The 23,306-nt window shown below is 40.0% G+C and overlaps 1 protein-coding gene across 11 annotated transcripts; it reads right to left on the bottom strand.

The window, feature by feature from the left end:
• Positions 1-1,166: 1,166 nt before the first annotated feature.
• EIF4ENIF1 (eukaryotic translation initiation factor 4E nuclear import factor 1) lies at positions 1,167-23,306 on the bottom strand. 11 transcript variants are annotated; one of them, XR_005825074.1, is made up of 20 exons: positions 23,113-23,305; positions 22,649-22,772; positions 18,762-18,835; positions 17,827-17,954; positions 16,989-17,284; positions 16,249-16,450; positions 14,467-14,642; positions 13,042-13,177; positions 12,528-12,707; positions 10,211-10,440; positions 8,907-8,978; positions 8,367-8,550; positions 7,264-7,343; positions 6,806-6,945; positions 6,523-6,607; positions 5,503-5,635; positions 3,989-4,333; positions 3,614-3,778; positions 3,307-3,455; positions 2,918-3,051 (listed from the first exon to the last, which is right to left on the bottom strand). XR_005825074.1 is itself a non-coding variant. In XM_040576965.1 (19 exons), the coding sequence occupies exons 2-19, from the start codon at positions 22,766-22,768 to the stop codon at positions 2,825-2,827; spliced, it is 2,970 nt and encodes a 989-aa protein (XP_040432899.1). In that variant the 5' UTR covers positions 22,769-22,772; positions 23,113-23,305; the 3' UTR covers positions 1,167-2,824. The 11 variants fall into 11 exon arrangements, 10 of the variants coding, with proteins under 10 accessions (XP_040432899.1, XP_040432903.1, XP_040432900.1 ...); XM_040576965.1 differs by lacking the exon at positions 3,307-3,455 and having other exon boundaries at positions 1,167-3,051; positions 8,907-8,975; XM_040576969.1 differs by lacking the exon at positions 3,307-3,455 and having other exon boundaries at positions 1,167-3,051; positions 3,614-3,691; positions 3,989-4,270.

Consider the following 23,306-nt stretch of genomic DNA (forward strand, 5'->3'; position numbering starts at 1 on the left):
TGGCCAGCTTGTATTACAGTGGCCCATGCTAGCAGAACTTACAGGTGAGAAGCTGATCTCAAGCCATTTTCACAAGGGCAAAATGTTACAAGGAAGCTTTGATGCCTGTGATAAGTTTTCTGCTGCATATACATCTCCATAATTGGAAAAAAGTTCAGCAGGAATTATTTTGTTAGAAATTAACATAAAATGAAAAACAGGCTGGTGAACTGTATCCTACAACACAGGGCTGGAGGACGAAGTTCTAGTTGCCTTAATCTCAGCTGTTCCTGTTCGAATACTTCAAGGCTATTAATAACCCAGCATCTTTTCCATAAATGCAGGACTCTGATCATGAGCAGTCACTTTCAGTTGTTTATTTTCACTAGTATAAACTCAAGGGCTGTAGTCAACTGTGATAGTGACTGGAAGCTTTTAAGTTTTCTTAAAAGAAGTTCCTGCTTATTTGACTTCTCTAAATGTAGTTGTATAATAGATTGCTCTTAAAGCAGGGGCTCTTGTTGTGTGTTTTTTAGGAGAAATGAATAAAGTTGGAGCTCTAGCTGGCACAGAAAACTTACCTAGTGTTACCCGCTAGCTTATGCTCTCCTACAGAAGTGAAGTAGGGGGTGTTTTAAGTGTCAAGAGGAATACACGCTGATCTCACTGCATGTTTAAAAAGAAACAAGTGCAGCAGTTTCAGATCTCTTCAAGGACTAAGTCCTTGCAAAAGTGGTTGCTATTCAGCCTTGACTCCACTTTTCTTACTAGTTTTTGCAAAGCCAGTAAGTAGTCCTATGCAAGCTGAATAATAGTTACACAAGTAGAGTGCTGTGGAAGCTCATTCAACTCATTCTAGAATGACTGCTTAGTTAGTAGGATACTGGGCTCAGCATCTGCTCTGAGTTCTGGTACATGAGAGTTTCATTCCTTACACTTCACCCTGGCTGTTCAAGATCAGCCTTTCAACTACTGGTACAGCAGCCCCCCTCCAGCTGACAATGCCATGCCTTTAGTGAGGTAAGGTACCATGAGGTAAGGTACCTATCCACACACCTGTAGACCAAACTAGTGAAGGTGAGGTTTTCTTGTGGAGATTCAGCTCAGACAAAGGTTCTAGCTTACATACATGAACAATGCTCAACATTAGTGGAAGTGCAATTTCAAGAGCAGATGATACAGACAGCTGGTAGAATCGACTTTATTTACAGAATGTTACTGGGAAAGTGTCAAGTTAAAAAAGTATGAAAACAGTCTTACAAGGACAAGCTGGTGATTGCATGTTTTACATAGATTGTTTTATGAACAATCACTAGAAAGTATGGGTGACCCCCAACAGATTCCACATCAGAGACTGCAGCTTGCTATTTCTGTACAACATGGTCTCTGCTAGACTGAACCAAACCCACCACAGCATGCTGGCAATTGTTATAATACAGTCAAGTGATTTTTTCCTGCTGCTGGTTTTGCATTCAGTGAGACTTAAGAAAGAGCAAGTCTGTGACAACTCTGGTTTTGCTTTCACCTTTTTTAAAAGAGCACAATGGCCTAAGTTCGATAGAAGACATGACAGCAGTACTAGACTTAACACAAGTGAGAAAGTGAAGTGAGGAACCATGCAGTAGAAGGATGGAAGAGAACGTTTAACTGTTCAGGAAAGTGAAACAGGCTTAAAAGGAACATAGTATTTTTAAAACCAAATATACACAGTAAGATCACAAAACTATCCCCTCCTCCCCCTTTCAAGCCGCAGAACAAGACTGCAAAGGCAAGTTTCACAGTAATTGCATCAGTAGATGCACACTAGACTTGGGACAGTTCTTGGAACTCCCCTCTACATGTAGAAGGGAAGGCAGTATAGAACATACCACAGCTATGACTGAGGAGTTGAAGGGTGAGGATTCAAAGGCGCCATTTTGATGACCTTTAGTAACTTGTCTGAAAGATTAAAACAAGGCAAATACTGCAGCTAAACAAGGACCAGCACCAGCCCTCTTGAAAGACCTATGCCCAGTAGGTACCTACAGTCTCTGCTTATGGCAGACACGAAGAGCTGGCTTTATCAGTACTGTACCAGGTCCCTTCCTCAAGGCCATTTGAAGACTAAACAATTCTCTCATGTGATGGCAAGAGTCACATGCACAAGGAATCAGACCTCTGTTACGCAGACAGCAAGATGTGGGCTTTTTACTTGGACACTAGCTACACTGAGTGCACAGTACGTGACAAAAGGATGTGTTTGAGGGAGACCTAGAGGAGATGAGCAGCAAGAAAAGGCAAAGCAACTTTATCCTGTTCACTCACACTTAGGATATGCAACTTTAATCTTAAAGAAAGTCCCACATGTACAATGGAGAAAGATCCAAACCATAGGCACAACTAAAGCTCAATTGTTATCAGCTACTCTTATGTACAGCTGTATAGATTCAAAAAAGCTATTCTATGTGTATATATACAAAAGATTGTTTATACATAAGTCTGTACACAAGGGTCTATACATTTAGTTTTCTGCAGGAGGAACCCATAGCTGCTACCTCTACGCTAGAGAATATCAGCACTTCATTCACATATCGTACAAAAACAAAAAATAGACACTTCCAGAATTAAACTGGCTTTGTCTTGCATCTAAATTTCTTCAGGCTTCACTATTCAAGCCATAATGGATCCTTTAGTCTTGATGCAGACATGAGACCAGGACAGGTGCCATGTGCTTTAGTCTCTCAAAAAGAAATTTTGCACAGAGTGCTAAAAATAAAAGCCCCAAAAAACAAAGAGGTGAAGTCCTGACTATGGACATTTTTATCCAGTCTAAAGAATCACAAGTGTCCCACCCAGTGGTCACTGTTCACTGCCGATATTCCAGTTCATCTACACTGATGACTTTGGATGGCATAGAAGGGAGAGGCTGCTGCAAGACATCCGAACCAAACCATTTTGCAAGGCCAATAGGAGAGCCGCTTCTCTGGCTGGGGCGATGGTCAAGCTGTGTGTGCCCATGAGATAATCCAGTCCGAGATGGCACGTTCTGAGGGGTTGTTTGCACACCAGCAGGTGATCCCTGTGCTCCAGTGCCTGTGGAACGTAAAGCTATTTGAGGTGGAGTAATGAGTTCACCCAATGCTGAGATTTGCCCTAGAGCAACTATCTGCTAATGCATATTAGCATTCAGCACATAAGCTATGACTTTTACTCATTCTATTAGACCTGGGAAATCCAGACCCCAAGTTTTTATTCTCATCAGTACTCCCATAAACTGCCTGACACTGCCAGTTCTGGGCACAGTATCATGTAGGTTAACTGGAAAACCAGTATCAAAGAACATCTTACTTGAGGTAGGTGGGTGATCTTTCTCACCCAGCAAGGAAGGAAAGGCTGCACACATGCTGCAAAACGCAGATCCGTCAATAGCAACACATCTTGAAACTGAATGCTTCACTTGGACTTTCTTCTGGCATGAGAACCTGCAGTGGCCAAAACTACTCTGGCAATTTAGATATTCATAATCACTATTCTTGAGTAGGTATCAAAGTAGCCTCCTATTAGTCCAGCATACTGAGACAGGCCAACAAGTATACTAACTGGAACAGGCTTTTCAGCATTTTAAAAGTCACTCCTGTTTTATGTTTTAGCTTACCTGATCTTTGTAGTTGCTGTTGCATCATTGCTAGCTGCAAAGGTGTCCCAGAGCGTGGATTTAAGATGTGATGGCTGGCTGTTGGTAATGGATAAAAAGGTTGGCCAAGGATTGGAGCAGATATTCCCTGCAAGTGAGACAGATCCACTCCAGGAGGAAGCATACCTGTTGAACAACAATGAGGAAGCTTCTTACTTAAGAGGCATAAGGACCTTGAAGCAAAACATTTATGTATTTAGATAGGCTAGAATTTATTACTTGTTTAAGAGTTTTGAAGTAATAGTTACTTATTACTGGCCATGTTTATCTGTGCTGTCCCTAACACAACTTGAGTCCAGTCAGGAATACATATTAAAAGAAAAAGGTATGAATTACCTGCTTGCAGTATAGGAAGATGTTGCGGATGAACCCCCTGTGCCAGCATTCTCTGGACCAATCCTGGATGCAGTTGATGAGCAGGTCGCACAATTGGAACATGGGGAACAAGGGGTACTTGATGAACAGGACGGAGGAAAGGGCCTCCTGGTACTGGGGAGGCCATTGTAGGAGTCTTTCTGCCAGTTGATTTAGGCCTGTAGTCTTGCTCTTTGGTGCAACGATTTGCTTGAGTAAGAGGTGTGGAACATGCAGAGCGTTGCAGTGCAGGTAGTTTGGTACCTAAGGTGGGCAAAGTTTCTTGATCTGCATTCTCCACAGAACTAGACAGTAGGTTATCTGTAGCTAGAATTGAATACAACTATTATAGTCTGCAGCTAGAGATTGGATCTAATGAAAACTAAAGCTAATACCTGCATTTGATTGCTAGATTCCAGGACTGGCTGAACTTATATACACATTTCCATTTTCAACAGGAAACTTCTGTCTCCTGGAATGTTTTGGCCAAATTATGTCAAAACAGAAGGAAAAATACACAGAAATCCCTTGATTGTAAGCTTAAATTATGACAGAATTAGCAACAATTCCACCTTTAACTCTTATTTCCCTCATACGTTGAGATTTTTGAACCAGCAGCATGGATGAGGCAGTCTCAAAGCAGACAGGAGGTACAAGGGATCCTCCCCAAATGAGACTATAACTTGGAGGTGGAGTTGTGCCAGGCATCCAGCCCTAAGTGGTTTTTCAGTGTAAACATGTGTCTGGGGATTAGCAGCAGCCTTCTACATCTGACATTTGCTTAGTAATATTTTGTACACTGAAGCGCCTCAAGAACATACTTCCAGACTATCTAGACCACTTAGGCCTAAGATATCTGAGAACTATCTGCTTCAAGTTGAGGTAGCAGTAATAGCTGGAATGCTAAAAGAAAAAAGTTAACATCCTAATAGGAACTGCAAACTACCTCTCTGCTGGTAGTACTGAAGTACAATGTCATGGCAATTGGGAACCTTAGTCTCACTGGGTCAGGCAATTGGTATTGAGCATTTCCTTTTTATAGCCACTTACATCAGTTAGGGTGACAAAATGCTTCCTTAATCTGCTACATTTAGAAGAGGTTAATTGGTCTCAGCTCTGATTGTTCAGTTAAGATGTCTCAAGAGGGCTATGAGTTGCTTGTATTCAATTACTGGTATAGAGAGAGATGGAAGTATTATTGTTAATATGCTTGTTCATCAAGACCAGTTGCAAACAAACAGTTTTGGTCCAGGCCTCTTAGTGTCACTACTGCTCACAAGTGAGGAAAAAATGAAAATGGATCTAAACCCAACACTGCTGGAAGATTGCCCTGTGGAGCACATCTCCTTCATAGCTCTAACCCTTCTTATAGGCCCGTTTCTACACCCATTTCCACTCCACAAATCAAAAGCATCTTAAATTAGTGCAGGCATGTGTTGAAGCTCTTGAATTCTATTCCGAATCTCATGCATGTTATTTTAAAGCCATTACAATACCTTCATTTGGCCTCTGATTTTCATCTTTACCATCACTGACTTTCAGTTTCCCAGAAACTGGCTCCTCTTTGCTCTTCTCCTTGCTCTCATACATCTTGCGAATCACTGAGGTAGGTGTAAAGGAAGGAGACAACTGCAGAAAGAGTAAGAAGCCATGTCTTATTCCGTGCTGATTACTGAAGCCCCACTTTTAGTTATGGGACTCCAATTCTAACATATCTTTTCCATTTAAAGCTCTTTTGAATGGGCTACTTCATGCACCCTTAACTTCACCTCATTTCATAGCTTTATTTTTATCATTTAAGCAATTCTCTCCATCTAATTTTTGCTGAAGTCTAATGCCTTATTTGTATTAACTCAGGGATGACAGATCTATAGAAAACTACCACCTTATTTGCATTTTTTCCCCCCACCAACACTACATAATTTTAATGGAAGCTACTCATTTGTTATACAAACTAAGTACTTGTATCTGATGGCCTAAGTTGGCCCTAAGTTGTAAGCACTTGATGAAATAATTGGAAAACTTAGATCAAAGCAACATACCACTACATACCACTGAAGACATTGAGGCAACATTTTGATTTTGAGGCTTTTTTTTGAAAGCAATCCTGAAGCTCTTAGGTAATATTTCAGCCTACAGACATTTAGGTGAGTCATTTCATACCTGTACTGAAGACCAGTGTTCTCTACAGTACCCACCCGAGCTTTCAGCTCGTCTTTTGAAAGCTTTGGTACCTAAGTATAGGTAATTTTCCCAGTTACCTTCCTTTGGTTTCAGAAGACTGGATTAAGCTAACAGTGAGGCTTCTTCAGTTCTAGATAACATACTAGTCAGAAAAGGCTATTTTCCAAAGTGAAGACATTCAGTTAAATATCAAGTGCCATTCTTGTATCACGTAGCCACTAAGATAATAAGAATATTAACCTTATATCCTTCTAAGGATTATGGTTGCTACAGTTAGTTACTGCAGACACCTTTACAGCTTTTCCTACAATCATTACACACTATGTACTGACCATGCTAGTAATGGATGCTGTAGGGGCTGGAGAAGACGCATTCCCTCTATGTCCTGGTGCCGGTGATTTAGTCATGCGCTGCTGCCTGTTAAAGAAAGGACAGGAAGTTGAGGTAGTTCTACTCTTGCCACAGAATGAAAGGCAGGATTGCTAAGAACCAATACAAGCTGAAATGAGACACTAGTATGAGTATCTTAGTATCTTATGAAAGAAAATACTTGAGATCAGTTCAAATACTCGAGATCAGTTGACAAGGTGCCCCGTACATGTTGGAGATACTCACCTGTTTCTGTAGCCATCTCTGCTTTTGTCCATTTGTGGTTTACCAAAGCCATGCTGATAGAAGTTTGCTGCCTGTATGGCTAAGTCATGTGGTAATGCTAGTCCCTCTAAAGCAGCTTGCTGTATTTCCAAGGGACTCATCTGAAATGGAGATGTATTGAAAAAAGCTTAAGATTCTAAAGGCTTACCACTATGTCTTCACAAAACAACTGCCCACCAACAGCCGTTTCATTGACAGAGGATAGATGCTTCAAAAGGTCTTAAGGTACTCTAAGATGGGTCTAATGGCAACGAGGTTTTGAGATGGTACTAAGACTCTGCACCCACATGCTCAGAGTTCACTAGAGCAAGCAAATGTAACATTAATATCTGCATATTGCAGAAACAAGACTATTCTAGACTTCAAAATGCAAGAAAAACAGATGAATACACATTAAGCAAAAAGCATTTAAATCTAACCTGGGCAGCAACTGGGCTCATGGGCTTCCTTACACCTGGAAATGGATCACCAAGCAATTGCTGAGAACCTTGTCCAAAACCTAATGAAAAATGTTCAGTTATGTTCAAAAGGACTAACAGATTCTCTCCCCTTCTCCCTCACACGCCCAGTATTGATATATACCTAAGTTAACCACTTTTACATTAAGGACTCCTTGTGAAAATTCTCAGCCTACCACTTAAGAATCTGCAGAGCTGTCTCTTCCCTGTCACTAGGAAGAGCAGAGAGGTTAGTAGTAGCCTTTTGTGATACAAGTGTCCAAGTTCTCTTCCTGTGGATTAACCCCAGCAGCCAGCTTAAACAGCAGCTACTTGTGCACCCTCCCCACCTTCCCAGTCCCCCACAGGGCAGAGAAGGATGAAAGAATAAAGGCAGGAAAACTTGTGAGTCAAGATAAAAATTGTTTAGTAAGTAAAAGTAGAAGAGAAAGAACAAAAACAAAAGGTAATCAGTCATCTACCTCCTACAAGTAGACCAATCCCCAGCCACTTCCCAAGCAAAAGACAGCTATCCTTCCTAAACTCACTCTCTCCCTTTTTATTGCTGAGTATTACTTTATATGCCACAAAGCATCTCTGGTTAGTTTGGGTCATCTGCATGGTTGCCTCCCCACCCACTCTCTTGCACAAACACATCTCCCATCTAATCACTAGGGGTGCAGAGTGAGAACAGAGGACTTAATACCTAAAACTGTTCAGCAATAGCTAAAATAGTGCATTATCAGCACTGGTTTGGTCACCTACCTAGAACACAGCACCATACTAGTTAATTTTTTTTGTAGCAGCTATCTCAGACTAACCTGCTACATCCTTGAAATTGGTTTCTTATACAGTAAGAACAATACTTCACACCAGAATTTACTAAGGTGTGGCTGAGAGACTTCTAAATTTTTGGAGATACACTCATTTGTCTCTTACGTTGAGTTTATGTGCAATATAACATCTTAAGAGGCAGACACTGACCTAGTTGCCCAACAACTGCCAGTAAGTTTGTTCTGTGAAGTAGTATTTAAAGCTAACTCAAGTCTTTAAAAAAATAGAATTTTTTTTTCAAGAAATCTCACCAATGGGTGAAGATATTCTGTGACGCAGGTAATCTGCTGAAGCAGCTCGAGTTGGAAACACAGGTGGAATAGGAGGAGAAGGTGCTCTTTGTCCCAGTAAAGAGGCTCCAGGTTCCAATCCACTTATCAGGCCACTTAAGACATTTGATGAAGCTGGTCTGGTAATAGGTGGGCCAAGAAGTTCCTAAGAATATGTAATGAGAGTGTTCAGAATATGACCAATTTACGCAAAAGAGTTCATTTTACTAGACCATATGCTATGCTATTTATAGCAAGTTAGAAACAGACAAGGTTGACCTACACAACTAGACAAATTCTGGAATCCCCTTAGAATTAGGCATTAGCCAAGTTATTCATTTTCTAGTTGTAATTGTGGAAAATAGCATCACAAGACGGAAATTCAGTCGCATTTTAGCTCTGTGAATAGGCCTCTCCTCTAACAGGGAGAAGTCTGACTACTGATCTTGTAATTGCCTTCAATATCGCAAACTATCTTAAAACTATTTAAAAACTATTTAAAAGCATATCAATGAGAAATACCTGTAAAATATTTTTTGACAGAGGCTGGCCTGGCATCTCTGGAGGTGACATTAAGTGGCTGTCAAGGCTCTGCTAAGGAAATGGAAACATTATAAGCTATAGATATGACAAGCATCATACAAATAAAAAGACAGGTCACACATTTCATCTGCCAAATAAAATGCCAGCAAAGTTCAGGGCTGAGCCAGCTCACTGATCTTCCCTAATCAAGGCAATGCTTAGTGCTAGACTGCATGCAAGTAGTTCAATGTGCGTTGTTTAAGTTTGGCTTGTGAGAAATCTGCATTCTTCACTATCTTTCAGTAAAGGAGGATGAAGCTAACAATTCCTTGGATATAGTTCAACAGAAAAAAGATGCTTTAGACTTTTTAGAAAAAAGTATTTTATAGTGCCATAAGCAGCTATTGGTAGCTTCTGGGTCAAGCACATTGTTTAGGCAGCTTGTGGCAAGATGAATTTCATGCTGCAATCTCTCAGTCTAAAGCTGAGCATCATCCATTTAATACTAGTCTTCCAACTAACAATTTCAGTATTCAGTTTAATTTTTATTCTTAAACATTTTAAAACCCAGTTTAGAGTATTAGTTTGTACACTGACATACCTCTTAAAACAAAAGCCACTAAAGCAAGACATCAGAGCTTCTGCTAAGTGTAAATTATACCTACACTAAACTATTTTAACAGACACTCCTTTTAATATCAGCGTAGAGGCAACCAGCACCAGCAAGTCTTCTATGAAGACTTCTATAGAGAATAGACCGATTCCTATTATATGTAGACAGTACCTCTTCTACAGAGATTTGTTTTTATTAAAAAAGGCTCAGGCACGATGAGTTCAAGCATAGGAGGTCTTGGACACTAATCAAAGAGTCCTCTATAACAGAATCTTTTCATCATACAGAATCGTTTATATGGGGGACAAGCATTTATAGTCTTCAAATATTAAGCAACTAGATACTCGCAATGGTCCACATTCAAGAAACCAATTAGACTTCTCACACAGAATTAAGAGTTCTGGGGCTTTCAGAAACTTAACATGGAATATTAACACAGAATAAACCCCGTGAACCCTGAAATGAAGAAAATTTCCTTTGGCTAGGGAAAATGACCAAAGCACTTCTGTTTTATCATTGCTTTCTTCCCCCTCCAACCAACATTCTAAATGTGAATTACTATTTAAAACCATGCCACTGGATCCAATCAAGCCAACACATTATCAGAAGCATCATGTAAGGGGTTTTCAGTTTGTATCCTGTGTCTTAGCACAGATCCATTTACAGTTGAGCAGAACCAGCTGTTACTTACATTGACTTTGGGCTGTGAAGGTAGAGTCCCACTTGCCTTCATGCTACTGACTAGTTTGTTAAAGGCAGTCATATCACCATCTTTCTTGATCTGTCTGGAGCCTGCTATGTTCAATGGTTCCTCCACTTGCTCTGCCATAAACGGAGTAGCAATTTTTCCTTCCTGATCAACTTTCAGGCCTTTAAGCCCAGCTTCAACTTCTTCCACTGAAAGTACTACTCCTGAATGTGCTGGGAAATACAGAAATACTGGTAAACCACAGCTCTGTTTAAAAATAAGTTTTAGTTCTTGTACAGGTGTCGAGTACAAGCTGTTCGAAAACAAGGTAATAGCCAAAGCCTTTTCTGATATTCATACCAACTGTCAAACTATGTCTTACCACTGTTTAGACAGACATCCTCATACTTACATTAGAAGTATTGTCATGCACATATCAGGGCATGCAAGACCACAAGAATCTATCTACATTTCAACTGATTAAGTTTTCGTTACCTTTCATTTATCCTGTGAGATACATACACAATTACTACATTTGACAGCTTATTAGGATTTCATCTCCTTTTAACAGAGAATATTCATCTGAAAGTGCCCTAATTAAGCACAACTTTCTGAATTAATCTTACAGTTCAGGAAACCAGATGGTCTTACAGCCACAATGTAAGTGATGTCAAGCTGCCTGAAGCCATCATAGGTACAGATAATACATACCTGGAAAAATCAGGATGCTTTGGAAAAATCAGTTGCACACATACTTTGGTGTGCATAAAGTTTGAAGTAATCTTTTTCCCCAAAGTTAGAGCCATTATAGAAAGACAGCATAATCGGTACGAGTATTAATAAGCAGTACTTATCCTGTGTATGTATGCATACATACAAATTGATATCAGTGCCTGACATCAAGGTTAGACAAGTGTTATGGACCAGTTTGTTTGGCACAAGGTATGACACCTTAAGAGAAAAGAGATAGAAGCATGCTATGGGTTGCTGTAGCAGATGCTGATCCAAAGAAACAAGACTTACTGGAAATTTGGTCAAGATGGTGAGAAAAAAGAAACAATGATTCAGACATGCAGTATGGAACATAAGAAGTATGTTGGTGGAGAGGAATTGGCCTAGAAACTCCATAATACTTGAAGAACATTTTATGGGAATATTTAATGCACAACAGGTACTTTTAGAGAGTGAATAGAAGCTTCCCCATAGTTCTGTTCTTTCATCCTTGTTTTGCGAGGATCAAAATTTAGGAAGTTTTTAGTAGGAAAGTCAGACCAAGCAGAACATAGAAAAGACTTGTAGCTTGATTTAAGTCAAATTAAGGAAAACTTTTCCATGTATTAAAACAATTCCTATTCCTAAAATGGATGCTTAGGAATATTTGCAGTTCTTGGATGATTTCATACCCTGTCTCTTCACACAAATCATGGAATAGCATTACATTTTGTGCAGTCCATTTCACGTGGCAATACATGCTGCTTGCCAAAAAAGAAACTAACATGGAATTAGACCTTGAGATTTCAAAAAGAACATGCATTTTATTTTTTTTTTTTACCATCCATGCATGCTACAGTCTCAAACATGCAAGTCCCTGACTTGGAGGTGCCCTTCAATAAAGTTTAAAGTCAACCCTGAACTCACTTTAGAACAGCAAATGCCAGCAGAAGTGAATTCTAACAGAAGAAGTTCCCTGTAATTCCATGATTCTATATTCAAGTTAACATAACGGAGACAAACCTGTTCCTGTGTTTTAGCTCTATGTTTATTTACTAGAACACTGAATCAGTGATCTGCTTGCTGTTCAAGTACTAGCAAAAGTCTTGAGAAGCTTAATTTTACAGTGCACACTTAAAAATACTGATACCCTCAAGTGATTGTTCATCTTTTTAGATACTGATACTTAATGGATGTGATCCATTATAGATGCTTGCAAGAATGACTTAAAATGCAAGTTTTTGATTAACCAAAGTTTAGATACCCCAGTTTCAGAACTGATAATACCAGTCTCCAATAGGAAAAAAATACATAAAGGCCAGAGACAACGCTGGAGACTCGGCTGAAGACTTGTATCATAACTTACGATCATAACTGGCCAGTAAAACTGTTTGATAGCGTCCTGATGTCATCCCGTGAGTAGGATGAAAAGAATTAGTGATGATAGTGACTTAGCTGAGACTTGCTGAGTATTTGGTGATCTATAGTGTCAGTAAATATATACTGCTTCCTACTTCTGGACTCGACAGTAGATGTTTCCAGAATATCAAGCCTCTTGGTTTGAGATACTGTACAACAAGAACTCCACAATATCTGAAGAGGCACTTACTGCTCTCTCTAAGCTTTTCCTTGTTGGCTGAAAGACTTGAGAGAAGAGGTTTTAAGTCCACTTTGGCTTTCTGTAGCATTTCTAGGATGTCCACTTTGTTTTCAGAGTGGTCTTCCAATGGAATAGGAGCAAAGTAGTTTCCAGAGTTCTGGCCAGGGGAGAGAATGGCTTGCTCTAGACCTGAAACAGCAAAACCAGGAGCACTGCCACATCAGTTTACCAACCCAATGTCTCAAGATGAACATACACTGGTAACCAAGTTCAATATGTCAATGAGATGTTATGCCTTACATCCCCTGCCCGAGATCAGCTGGAGAGTCATCATGAGCATGACAAGAATATTTACAAAAAAGAACTTATAGCTGCTTACTCTAAGAGCTTCCAAAAGAAAATCACATGTTTGAACTGTGGGAGAATTCACTATCCTAAAGCTCTATCTGCCATGTTCTTATTAAAGAAATAGGAAGGAAGATGGAAGAAGAATATCTGACCTTGCATTGTCCTATAGTCTTACCTGCCAGCCTCTCCAGTTCCTCATGTGGTGTAGATCTCAAGCTACTTGACCGACTTCCAGAACGACTAGGATTAGAAAACCACCTGCTGAACCTGCTGGCAGACACTGAACCTTCCCCCAGCACGTCTTCTATCATCTAGATTAGGGGAAAAATAACAAAAGCAAGATCAGAAAGATCTTTGAGAAGCTTTACTGTGAAACCAAGATATAACTGCTATAGACAACTATATTGTGCTCTTGGGGTTTATAAGCTTTGAACTGCTTTTTCCTTCCCAAATATAGTAGTAACATTTGTTTAACTAGTGTTGGCAAAACCCATCGTACATCTTCTATAGTTTTAATCTGAAAAAAATCTTTGGTATAACTGAAACAGCAGAGCATCTAACAACTACAACTATGACATTTTAAAGTGGACATGTGAAAAAAGCAGGGAGCATTTGCCTCAAGAAATAGAGCAAATTATAACAGCCTAGTAATTCTGAAAGTCAAATGACTAGATAGGGACTAAGACCGGTCCTTATCACTATACACAAGTCAGTCTTAATTAGCTGACCTTTCTGCAACCATGATTCAATTCAGTTCCAGCACAGTCAAAGGACAGCGCCTTGAATGCAGTGCAGAGACTTCTCCCCAGCTTGGGAGTATCCCCCAAGGGGTGAGGTAGAAGGCCAGCAGCTAAGAGCTACCTGCTTGCACTTCACATGCTGAACCACTCTGACTAAAGGGGCTGCATTCTTCAAGCCAATGGAGCCTGCACCATCAGCTTAGCAGCAGCCAGAACCTTATCTCTTCAGGCTGACTCAAGTTCACTGAACAGTACTCAATTGAGCTGGTCTATCAGAAGTCACTACCACACAATGACTGTTTGCTTCTTCACTAGTCACTACAAGTGCTTCAAGAGCAGTGCATTCTACGATTTAAGTTAAAGTAGAACTTGGCCTACCTTACAAGAGACTCCAGTTAAAAGTTTGCTCATGGGCCCAAGCGCACTTTCACCATACAGCATGTTTACTTTAAGCTATATACAAGAATAACAGTTTTTCTCTTCCAGACTATCTGCTTTCTCTAATAAATAGTGTTGAGCATCACTTGTTTAACAGCAAAAAAAAGAAGATAGTATTGACCCATTTCATTTTGATGAAAGAAAATCTGTCTAAGATGCTGATTTGGGGTCTTTATTTCTCCTTTCTTTTGGTTACCACTAATCAGCTTGTTTGCCTCTCACACTTCCTTTGGAGATGGAGCTTGTCTCAGAGATAATGTTTGGAAGTAACACCCTCATGATTCAGAACTAAATTTTTGGAAGTTGATTTTAGACTTCCACACTGCATTAAGCAACTTTCAAAGCAAGAAGTTTTTGCTACCACTGAATACAACAGAAGTCAGAACTGTTTCTCACAAGTACATCCAGTTAAAAAAACTCACCGAAGCCAGGCCAGGAACACTTTTATCCAAGTTAAAAAACTCATTGAAGTCAAACTCTCCTGGAGCTGGTTCTTGTAAGACAGCTTCCCTAGGAACTTCTTGATCTGCTGGAGTTTCATTGGCAATGACAGTTTGCACTTCATCTTCTTCTGCCACTCCACCATTGCATTCAATCCCTTAAAAAGAAAAATCAAATAATTGCTGAGTCACTGAACTTAACTATTTCCTGTAGGAAGAGTGCCTAACAGGCAATACATTTGCCTAGGAACTACAAACATAGGACCAAAGTAGTTTAGCCACCTATGGGATACTTCCTCAGCAGTTATATATCAGTTGGGTCACCTAATCTTGAGAAATAAGGCATAGAGAGCAATGAGGTTTCTTCCTGATAAGAATGAACACTGTGCTGATCTCTTTGCCCTGGTAACCAATGACAGGATGCATGGAATAGCACAAAGAATCACAAAGCTGAGGTTCAGACTGGACATTACAGAAAAACTTCACCATGAGGGTGGCCAAACACTGAAACAGGCTTCCTACAGAGGTGGTTGATGCCCTGTACCTGCTAGTGTTCATGGCATTTGGATAACACTCTTGGTTAATGTGCTTAACTTTCGGTTAGCCCTGAAGTTGTGAGGCGGTTAGACTAGATGATTTTTGAAGGTCTCTTCCAGCTGAAGAATTCTGTAAAACACTGGCTGCAGCCTACTACAACAGTAACTACAATCCACTAGATCTCAGGTGGAGAGCTTCTAGTCTGTAACTAAGACTACCTACTTCAAAACATGAAAGTGAGGATTACAGCTGAACCAGTAATTAACCATCCTGATCAAGGAAAGTACATAGGACAGATCAGATGTTATATCACACTAAGCAGGCAAGCAGATATAGCTGTCACAGCATGTTAATAGCTGCAGCTGTTTTTCTTGACAAATCCTTGGCAGCTCCTGCTTTCTTCCTAGAAACCCCAGAAACCAGTCTCCCTGGAAGCTGGTACTTGACATGAGCTTCCTTAATATTATGAAGATATGACAAGTATTACTCCTAATCCACCAGCAGGAGCAGAGTGCATACAAAGGCTTACAAAGCTCACACAGGTGCTGCAAGAGAACTGTAACATGACTACAAACCTAGTGTGAAACTGTATTCACTTAAGTAAAATGTAGTACAGTTTAAATCCAAATAGTTTATTTTGCCCACCTGTAGAATTTCTAGCATTAAGAAACGATCTCTCTAGCCTCAGTCAAGCTTTACTACAGCAATAACAGTAGACTTGTGAAGTCCAATGACCACCAAAAACTTCAGATAGTCTCCAAATTCAGCTTGAAGTTATCTAACTGGCAGTGGTACAGCTGTATGTCCAGCCCAGCATTCCTAATGCAAGTATCGCCGCAAGAAAAAAAATATTTGAAGTATCTCAAAGAGCTCACTTGGTTTAAACCAAGTCTTTAGCAGCCAACTGAATACGGAAGTGAACAAAGCCTTATTAGTAGTTTATGAACTCCTGATATCACTCAATACCCATACAATTTTTTCCCCCCAGCTTCTCAGCTCTGCCTTTCAGATTGCAGATACCTTTAAGTGATCCAATATTATTTCCTAACAAAAAGATCACTCACAGGTCTTGTCTTTTGCTTCAGGATGATCAAAAGCTATGCAAGTTTAAGACAGAGGTTGGTAAACTGCATTGTTCTTGACACTTGCCTCGGATGTATCACAGAATCACCCCTATATCCAGCAATATTACCAGACAAGCAAAGCTTCTGTTAAGTTTGCCATTACCTTCTTTTAGCGAGGCTGTGCGTCGTCTTGTACGTTTTCTCCCTTTGTGATCTTCCTCCAAAATTTTATCATCAAAGCCTGTGAGCTCAATGGTTTCAGACTGACTTGTAGGACCAGCAGAGAACCACTCAGGTTCCTCTTCAGTATAAGAGTCATTCCGTCTCCGCTCCCCAAAGACACGTTTGCTGTCACCAAATTCCCTCTGAAGTGGAATATTAAAAATATTAACCATTAAATGCAGTTTCATAACATTCTTCCCTGACCTCCAAAGCAAACACCACCTTACATGCTTTAAGGTGAGCATTCAACATGCTCAGTAAGCATTTCAATTTTAAGCTTCAGTGTTATAAAGCAGAAATTTAAAGGTTTTGTGTTTGTTTTCAGAAAAAGAATGGCTTAAATCATGAAAAGCTTCCATCTGCTGAAGCTAAGGACAGTGCTTGCTGACAACAGCTAGGTCAAGAACCATGAATTATTAGACTACATAATACCTAATAAATCTAGCACGAGGTTTGCAGGATATACAGAATTGGATGTTCCACAGTTAGTCTGTCAGAAGGATTGAAAACTTTTTTGAAGCTCTGAGTGCTCACCCTTTGGACCATAACAGTGCTTCTAAGAAGAAATAGCCTATTTGTGTGGAACACTTTACTGTAATGCAGTTAATCTGGCTCTGTTGTTTTTAGTGTGGAGTGTCCAAAAACTGATTTAATATGTAATCAGGAAAAGAGAAAACAAACCCTGAAGCGTTTATCTTTGTAGTCCCTCTCACGATCTCTGTCTCTTGCATCTCTAGAATCACGTATGTCTTTTTCACCACCCCGGTGGTCTTTATCGAAGTTGCGAGAAGAGATAATTCTTCCACTGCCAATCCTCCGGCCACCAATAACACGGACACCATCATTTTCTTTTTCTAATGGGCTGCCTGATCGACGTGAGCTAACAGCTGCAGTTACATGACAGCCACCTCCAAAGCTTCGCCTTTGTGGACTTAAGACTACATCCAAGTCATCTTCTTTCACTCGCTCTCTTGGATCTACAAATCAAAAAATCACAGAAAGACCAGCTATTAGGTAAACACAGGCTAGTTATCAGTAGAATAGCCTTCCACCCCACAATCTTGCTGCTAGCCCAGAACTTTTTGAAAAAAATACATGTGATTTATTTCTGTGAGGCTAATTGAGCCAGACACCACAGAAAAAATGAACATTAGTTGGATACTAAGGAATCATTGCTCTGTCACATAGGAAGTACATGCTTGTTCCCACCTAGACCTCCTAAGTACTTAATATTGAAGCACAGGGAAGTAACCCCCTGCAATTGCACAACTATGTGTGTAGTTACTACTATATAGCAAGAATAGTATGATGTAACAACTGGCTGCTATGTTTCTTATCTTAGATAGGTTACCAGAATACTGGGAACAAGGTTATACTGAGAACCACCAAGATTTCCTTGATACTTATTTTATGTAATTAATTTTCAGACTGTTCTGTCTCATTTATGTTATCCCCAGTGAAAGGTTTTGTCAAGAGCTTACATTCGATTTGGAGTCCCGTACTGTAAGAATGCACTTACCTACTATCCTACGCATAAGAGAAGTCCGATCTGAATCCAAATCTTTTTTAAAGCTTTCCACTGGTGAAGTTCTTCCTGAAGTCGGATATAAAGATGCATGCCACTTCTCTGGATCCCAGACACCATCACTATGAAAATAAAGTTGCAAGATTGTCTACTACTCATAATGTAATAATTCCTATTACTATTGCTGCTGAAAACCAGAATTTACTCACTAGCAATTGGTACGAATGAGATGCATCTCTCATATCCAGCTTCTAAATCTTTGACTTATTACACTTTATGACCTCATATATGGTATTCTGGATCATTTTTGTAAGCATAAGGAAGTATATGGTATATATCGGATCATAGAAGGGACAACATATGTTGTCCCACTAGGTATCAGTGAAGTTTGCCTGGTACACTGATAAAAATAACTCAAGTAGATCAAGTGTCTCTGTTCTTAGGCATTCTGAAGGTTCTCCTACTTGTACAATAAAACTTGATATTATAGATCCTGCTGTTTATCAAACTTTGAATCTCAAGCCTAGAACATTCATTTTCATTTTTAGATGGGGCAAATGGTCAACATGGAAGAGTAATCCATCAAGCAAGTCAGCTTGTTAAAACAAGCCCATTAGTGCTACGTATCCATCTATATTCTTAGTAGCATTTTTACTAAAACTGAAGACAGCACTAAAACCATGCTGAAGCATGGATTTTGCAGGCTTGCAAGATTTGTATTGTGTGAAGTTACTTTCTGCTGGATCTTGTTACAATTTTTTCAAAACACAACATTCCCTGAAGTACTCAGTTTTTTCTACTAGATCAGTACTTGTGAAAATAGTATACTTGCATCAAAATTCAGTAACTTCTCAGCTAAGAACTTCTTGCTATTTAAACTTCTGTTTTAGAATAGATGCCTATAGTTTTTTGTATAATCAAGAAAATACCTGTCATATTTTTCAGAAAGACAAGAAGGTCTTTGCTTAGAGTAGGGACGCTCTTTAATATCCAGCAGTTCCTCCTAGAAGAAGGAAGAAGTTAGCTCCAATTCTCACCCGGACAAGATTCAAGTAACCCAAAATATGTTCCAGACTGCCCTTTCAATCTAGTTTGACAACCCAAGATTCTCAACATGTTTTTATTTCCTGTTAAATACTACAGTGAAAAGTTGACAATAGACAGTTTATTATTCAGTTCTTTTACCAGCGGCCACTGAACAAACCATTTCAGAGGATTTAGTAATCCATTAATCAGAACTATAGATCCTACCTCCCATTTCTTCTACCTACAACACTGGAGACAATGTAATGGCTGTTTGGGAATCAAGAATGAGACTAAGCTATAACACTAATACTTTACAGAACAAGTTATTGACTCATATCAACACAGAAGAAATATCTGAGTGATTCAAATGTCAAAGGAATTTTACTGGTGAAACATTCAAAGAGTTAACCCAAGTATTTAGATTTTTTTGTGAAAGCATTTATACAAGTCTGTATAGGACTTCCAGAAACAGATCTTAAGCTTAGTTGTAAGTAGTTTAGCACCAAAAGAAAGTGTCTGAAAGACTCTAAAAGTTAGTTTCTAAAGAAAATATGAAAACCAAAAAGCAGTCTTAAGCGACAAGTCAGTAGGACAGTACTGCTAGGCACTGCCACTACAAGTGATTCACATTTTCCTCCCATGTCTACTCCATATTACATGAAAAATCAAGTCTGCTTTTAATCTAAGGAACATGAACTCTTAATATTCACACTTATTTGAAGCACTAAGTCTTACTAGGTCAGGTTCAATCCTCATTAACACTTGAGAGGCTGCTCACATCATACATGTTTACTTCCCCATTTCCCTCTAATTCAGCTTAGAAGACAGACTTAATTGATATTGGAGCTAGTAAATTTTCAAGACAGTTTTCAAGACAGCACTGAACATAGCAATCTTCATTCCATCTAAGATTCAGGTAGTAAAAAACGCATTACACAACAGCAGTTGCTGATGTAGATCTGGAAATTCCAGCCAAGCTTGCCATTTCTGACCATCACCCAATTCCAAAATATCACATACAGCCACTCTACCCAACACCAAATTGGTGCTGAATGATTATTTCAGTTTTCCACTTTCTGCCAGCTTCCAAATCTAGTCCTTAGTTTACTATTGCACACTCATACTAATTATTTAATGTAGGCTAGCAATTTACTATCTAGCTGCAGTTTGCCACATTTAAAAAGCATTGTAACAGTGTGATCATCAATTCTTTACTGACTTATAAACTTGGTTGCAAAGATGCACATTTCTAATTAAATTTACTGATCTTCCTTACACTACCTTTCTTCAATCTGCCTCACTCCTGGCTATACTGAACTGATTCAGAGCTGTACAAAAATTGGTGGGAAGCAGGAAGGATAAAGAGATCCTAACAGCAGATAACACATCAGCCAAACAGAAGAAGGGAATCTCTCTACCATTCTCCTGAGAACACAGTATTTGAACAAGAGCTTTCACATCATTATCTCTGTGCAACTAAAATCAGTTCACTAGCTACATGAAAACTTGATACTTGAAATATTCCAGGTGCAGCTTGGTAGCTGAACAACACCTTAACATGCACATGTATTTCCTCCCTGCCTCCAGCATCACCCACTACTAGTCTTCCGCAAAAAAATAATCTGTTTTCTTAACAAGATCAGACAGCCAGGACAGCAAATGTTTAAACAAAAAGACTGGCCTTCCTGCCCACAGTCTCCCAAAATAAACCTTGATGTACAAGGAACATCAACCTTGTAACATTATCACATAAGCATTAACAGCACTGTCCATTACCAGACTTGGAAATTTACTATTTTGTTGGCCATGAGAGGGAGTCCAAAGACTTCCAATCAGAATTTATTGCAGCTTTCCTATTGAAGTGAAGAGTTTGAATTGTTTCTTGGCTTTCATTTATGAGCTGTGCACCCTTGGAGCAACAGCTTCCAAAGAGCTAGAAGAAACAGAGCTTGGAATACATAACATTTTCTTATAAGAGTAAATTAATGTCACTGCCACAGCATGGTTTATTTTGTTTCTTCTGTTCTGCTTTTTTCTTTTTCTTTTTTTTAATTCTCAGTACTACTTTTAAGATGGTGGAAGAAAGGGATTTTTAGCTGTTAAACAGTTTTATTCAAGCAGTTTACAAGGATTCGGCGTGAGCCAGTTGTTATCCTACCAGTAGAAAGTTAATATAAATTGTTAAAGGAACTCAGTCCCCACTCCAAACCAGCAGTACATGTCCTGAAGCAGTGTTCCTCCCACCCTTAAATGGTATGAAATTGGAACATGTGAAAGTGGCTTATGATGTTGATTACATGATCAGGTGTATTTAAGTTGTTATGCTTAAGAAAGTGTCTTAATATGACTCATACTTTAATAGATTGGTTTCTAGTGTTTCTTCATTTGCAACTCCTTGGAAACCAATAGCTAAAGGAGACCTTTATTAGAGCCTTCTGACACTAATTCTCCAGCTTTTATCCTGATCAGAACTACAGGCACTAAATTAACAGTTACTAAATCTACAACTGCATCAGTTCCTTTGTACAATTACCACCAGTACTAACTGAATACAGACCAAAAAGCAGTCAGAATTTGAAGATGCACTCCTCTTGGGAAGAGTTGAGCAATACTAAGTAAGGACAGATACTGATTTTTCCAACAGCAAAAGTTTAAAGACACCACCTCTCCTCCATTTCAGGGTTAGCTGAAAGTTCAGAACCATACTACACATTGCATCTTAGAAAGATGAGATGCACACCTTTTCTAAGAAAAGGGAGAGAATTGGAGAGACATGCTATTCCCACGTAAGTTTCGCCTGTTCCAAAGTACTTAGCTTATTGTTGATGTCTAGTCAAAATAAGCTAGCCCTGCTATCTCAGGGGAACAAAGTCACAATGATATTTTTTTCTTAAAAAAACCCAACCTACTAGGACACCAACAGTTCAGAATTCCTCAAGCAAGATAACACAATCAGCAACAACACACTGTTTCATTCTGTTCCACGTTTCAAGCCATTTGTTGTACCATGTCTTAATAGATTTCTACACAAAGCAATAACCACCTGTTCCCACAGCTTGCAGCAACAGGGAAGTCCACCACCATTAAAGAGTTTTCTAAAACCATGCTTCAGCAAACAAAATTTGAATCTTAAATACCACAGAATATCAAACTTCCTCAGGGCTGAAAGCATCTTTATTTGCAAGTTACTTACTTAAGTATATGCATGAAGAGAAAAACAATAATTATCACAGCTAAACTACAGCACCTGTGTTATAGTTTTTAACATTAAGGACTGGTTGGATTCATAGGTGCTTAGGCTTCCAACACTCAAATATGTACAACTTTAAGACTATGAAAAGCATCTCAGACACATACTAAAGCTGCTGATAAGATCTGGTGTGCTATATGTTCCAAGGAAGCGGCATCTACTTTAAGGAAATATTTTGGTCAGCTTCTTAAAGGAACACTGCTGAAAGTAGAACTAATACTATGAAATGCAAGTGCTCAGGAAAGCTTGTAGAACAACATACTTCAGCTGCTATCACAACCTCCCAAGCACATGCTCTGAGGTGCTTGGCTATTAAAATAAGGTGGTGGGAAGCAAAAGCATATCAAGGACAGGGTTGTACAGCTATATCACATTTAACAGGTTGCTCATTTTACATTATTTGGCAAATCCTAATCTGTGCAAAGGCTTCTTAGAATTCACCTTACTGCTCCCACCTCACAGAAACCTCTACTCCCCCTTTACTTCTGAGGCCAACAGCTCCGTGTACATCTCTTAGAAGAAAAGAGAGAAACAGCTTACTTTTGTGTAACGATGCGGGTATTTTGTCGCAGTTCTGTTCAACTCCAGGAAAGCATCACCATTTTCAGCTTCCGTTGTGCCTCCTTTTTTATCCATGGCTACTTCCAAGCCTTTGACCATGGACCTAATTAAACCAAACAAACCATCAGGCTGAGACACACACTTCTAGCAGGCACACTTTTTTTCCAGTTCGCGATTATTTTAAGCACTTAGACACACCGAATAAACACCCCCCCCCCCCCCCCCCCCCCAATCTGTAGCTGCACCCCCTACAACATTTACCGCGCTCCCAGAGCCCAGCCCAGCCCTGCCCCACGGCCCAGCAGCGTTAACAGCACGAAGATCCCGGGGAAGAGGCACAAAAGCACCCGGGACACCGGAGCAGCGGCCCCCCAGCGGGGGCAGCGCGGCCCAGGCCCTATCCCGGGACAGCGGCGCGGGCAGGTGACTCAGCGGATCCTCACCTGCCGCGTCCCGGGGCCGTACCCCCACTCCTCACCGCGCCGGGCCTCCCGACGGCAGCTCCCCTCCGCTCCAGGCCTCAGCGCCGCCCGCGGCGTTTCCTGCTCCCGGCCACCGGCTCCGCTCCCCCCCTCACGCAGCCCGGCGGCGCCGTGCTCGCTCCCCACCCCCCTTCCTTCCTCCTCCTCCTCCACCT

The sequence above is a fragment of the Cygnus olor genome, chromosome 17 (assembly GCF_009769625.2).
Source record: "Cygnus olor isolate bCygOlo1 chromosome 17, bCygOlo1.pri.v2, whole genome shotgun sequence".
NCBI lineage: Eukaryota > Metazoa > Chordata > Aves > Anseriformes > Anatidae > Cygnus > Cygnus olor.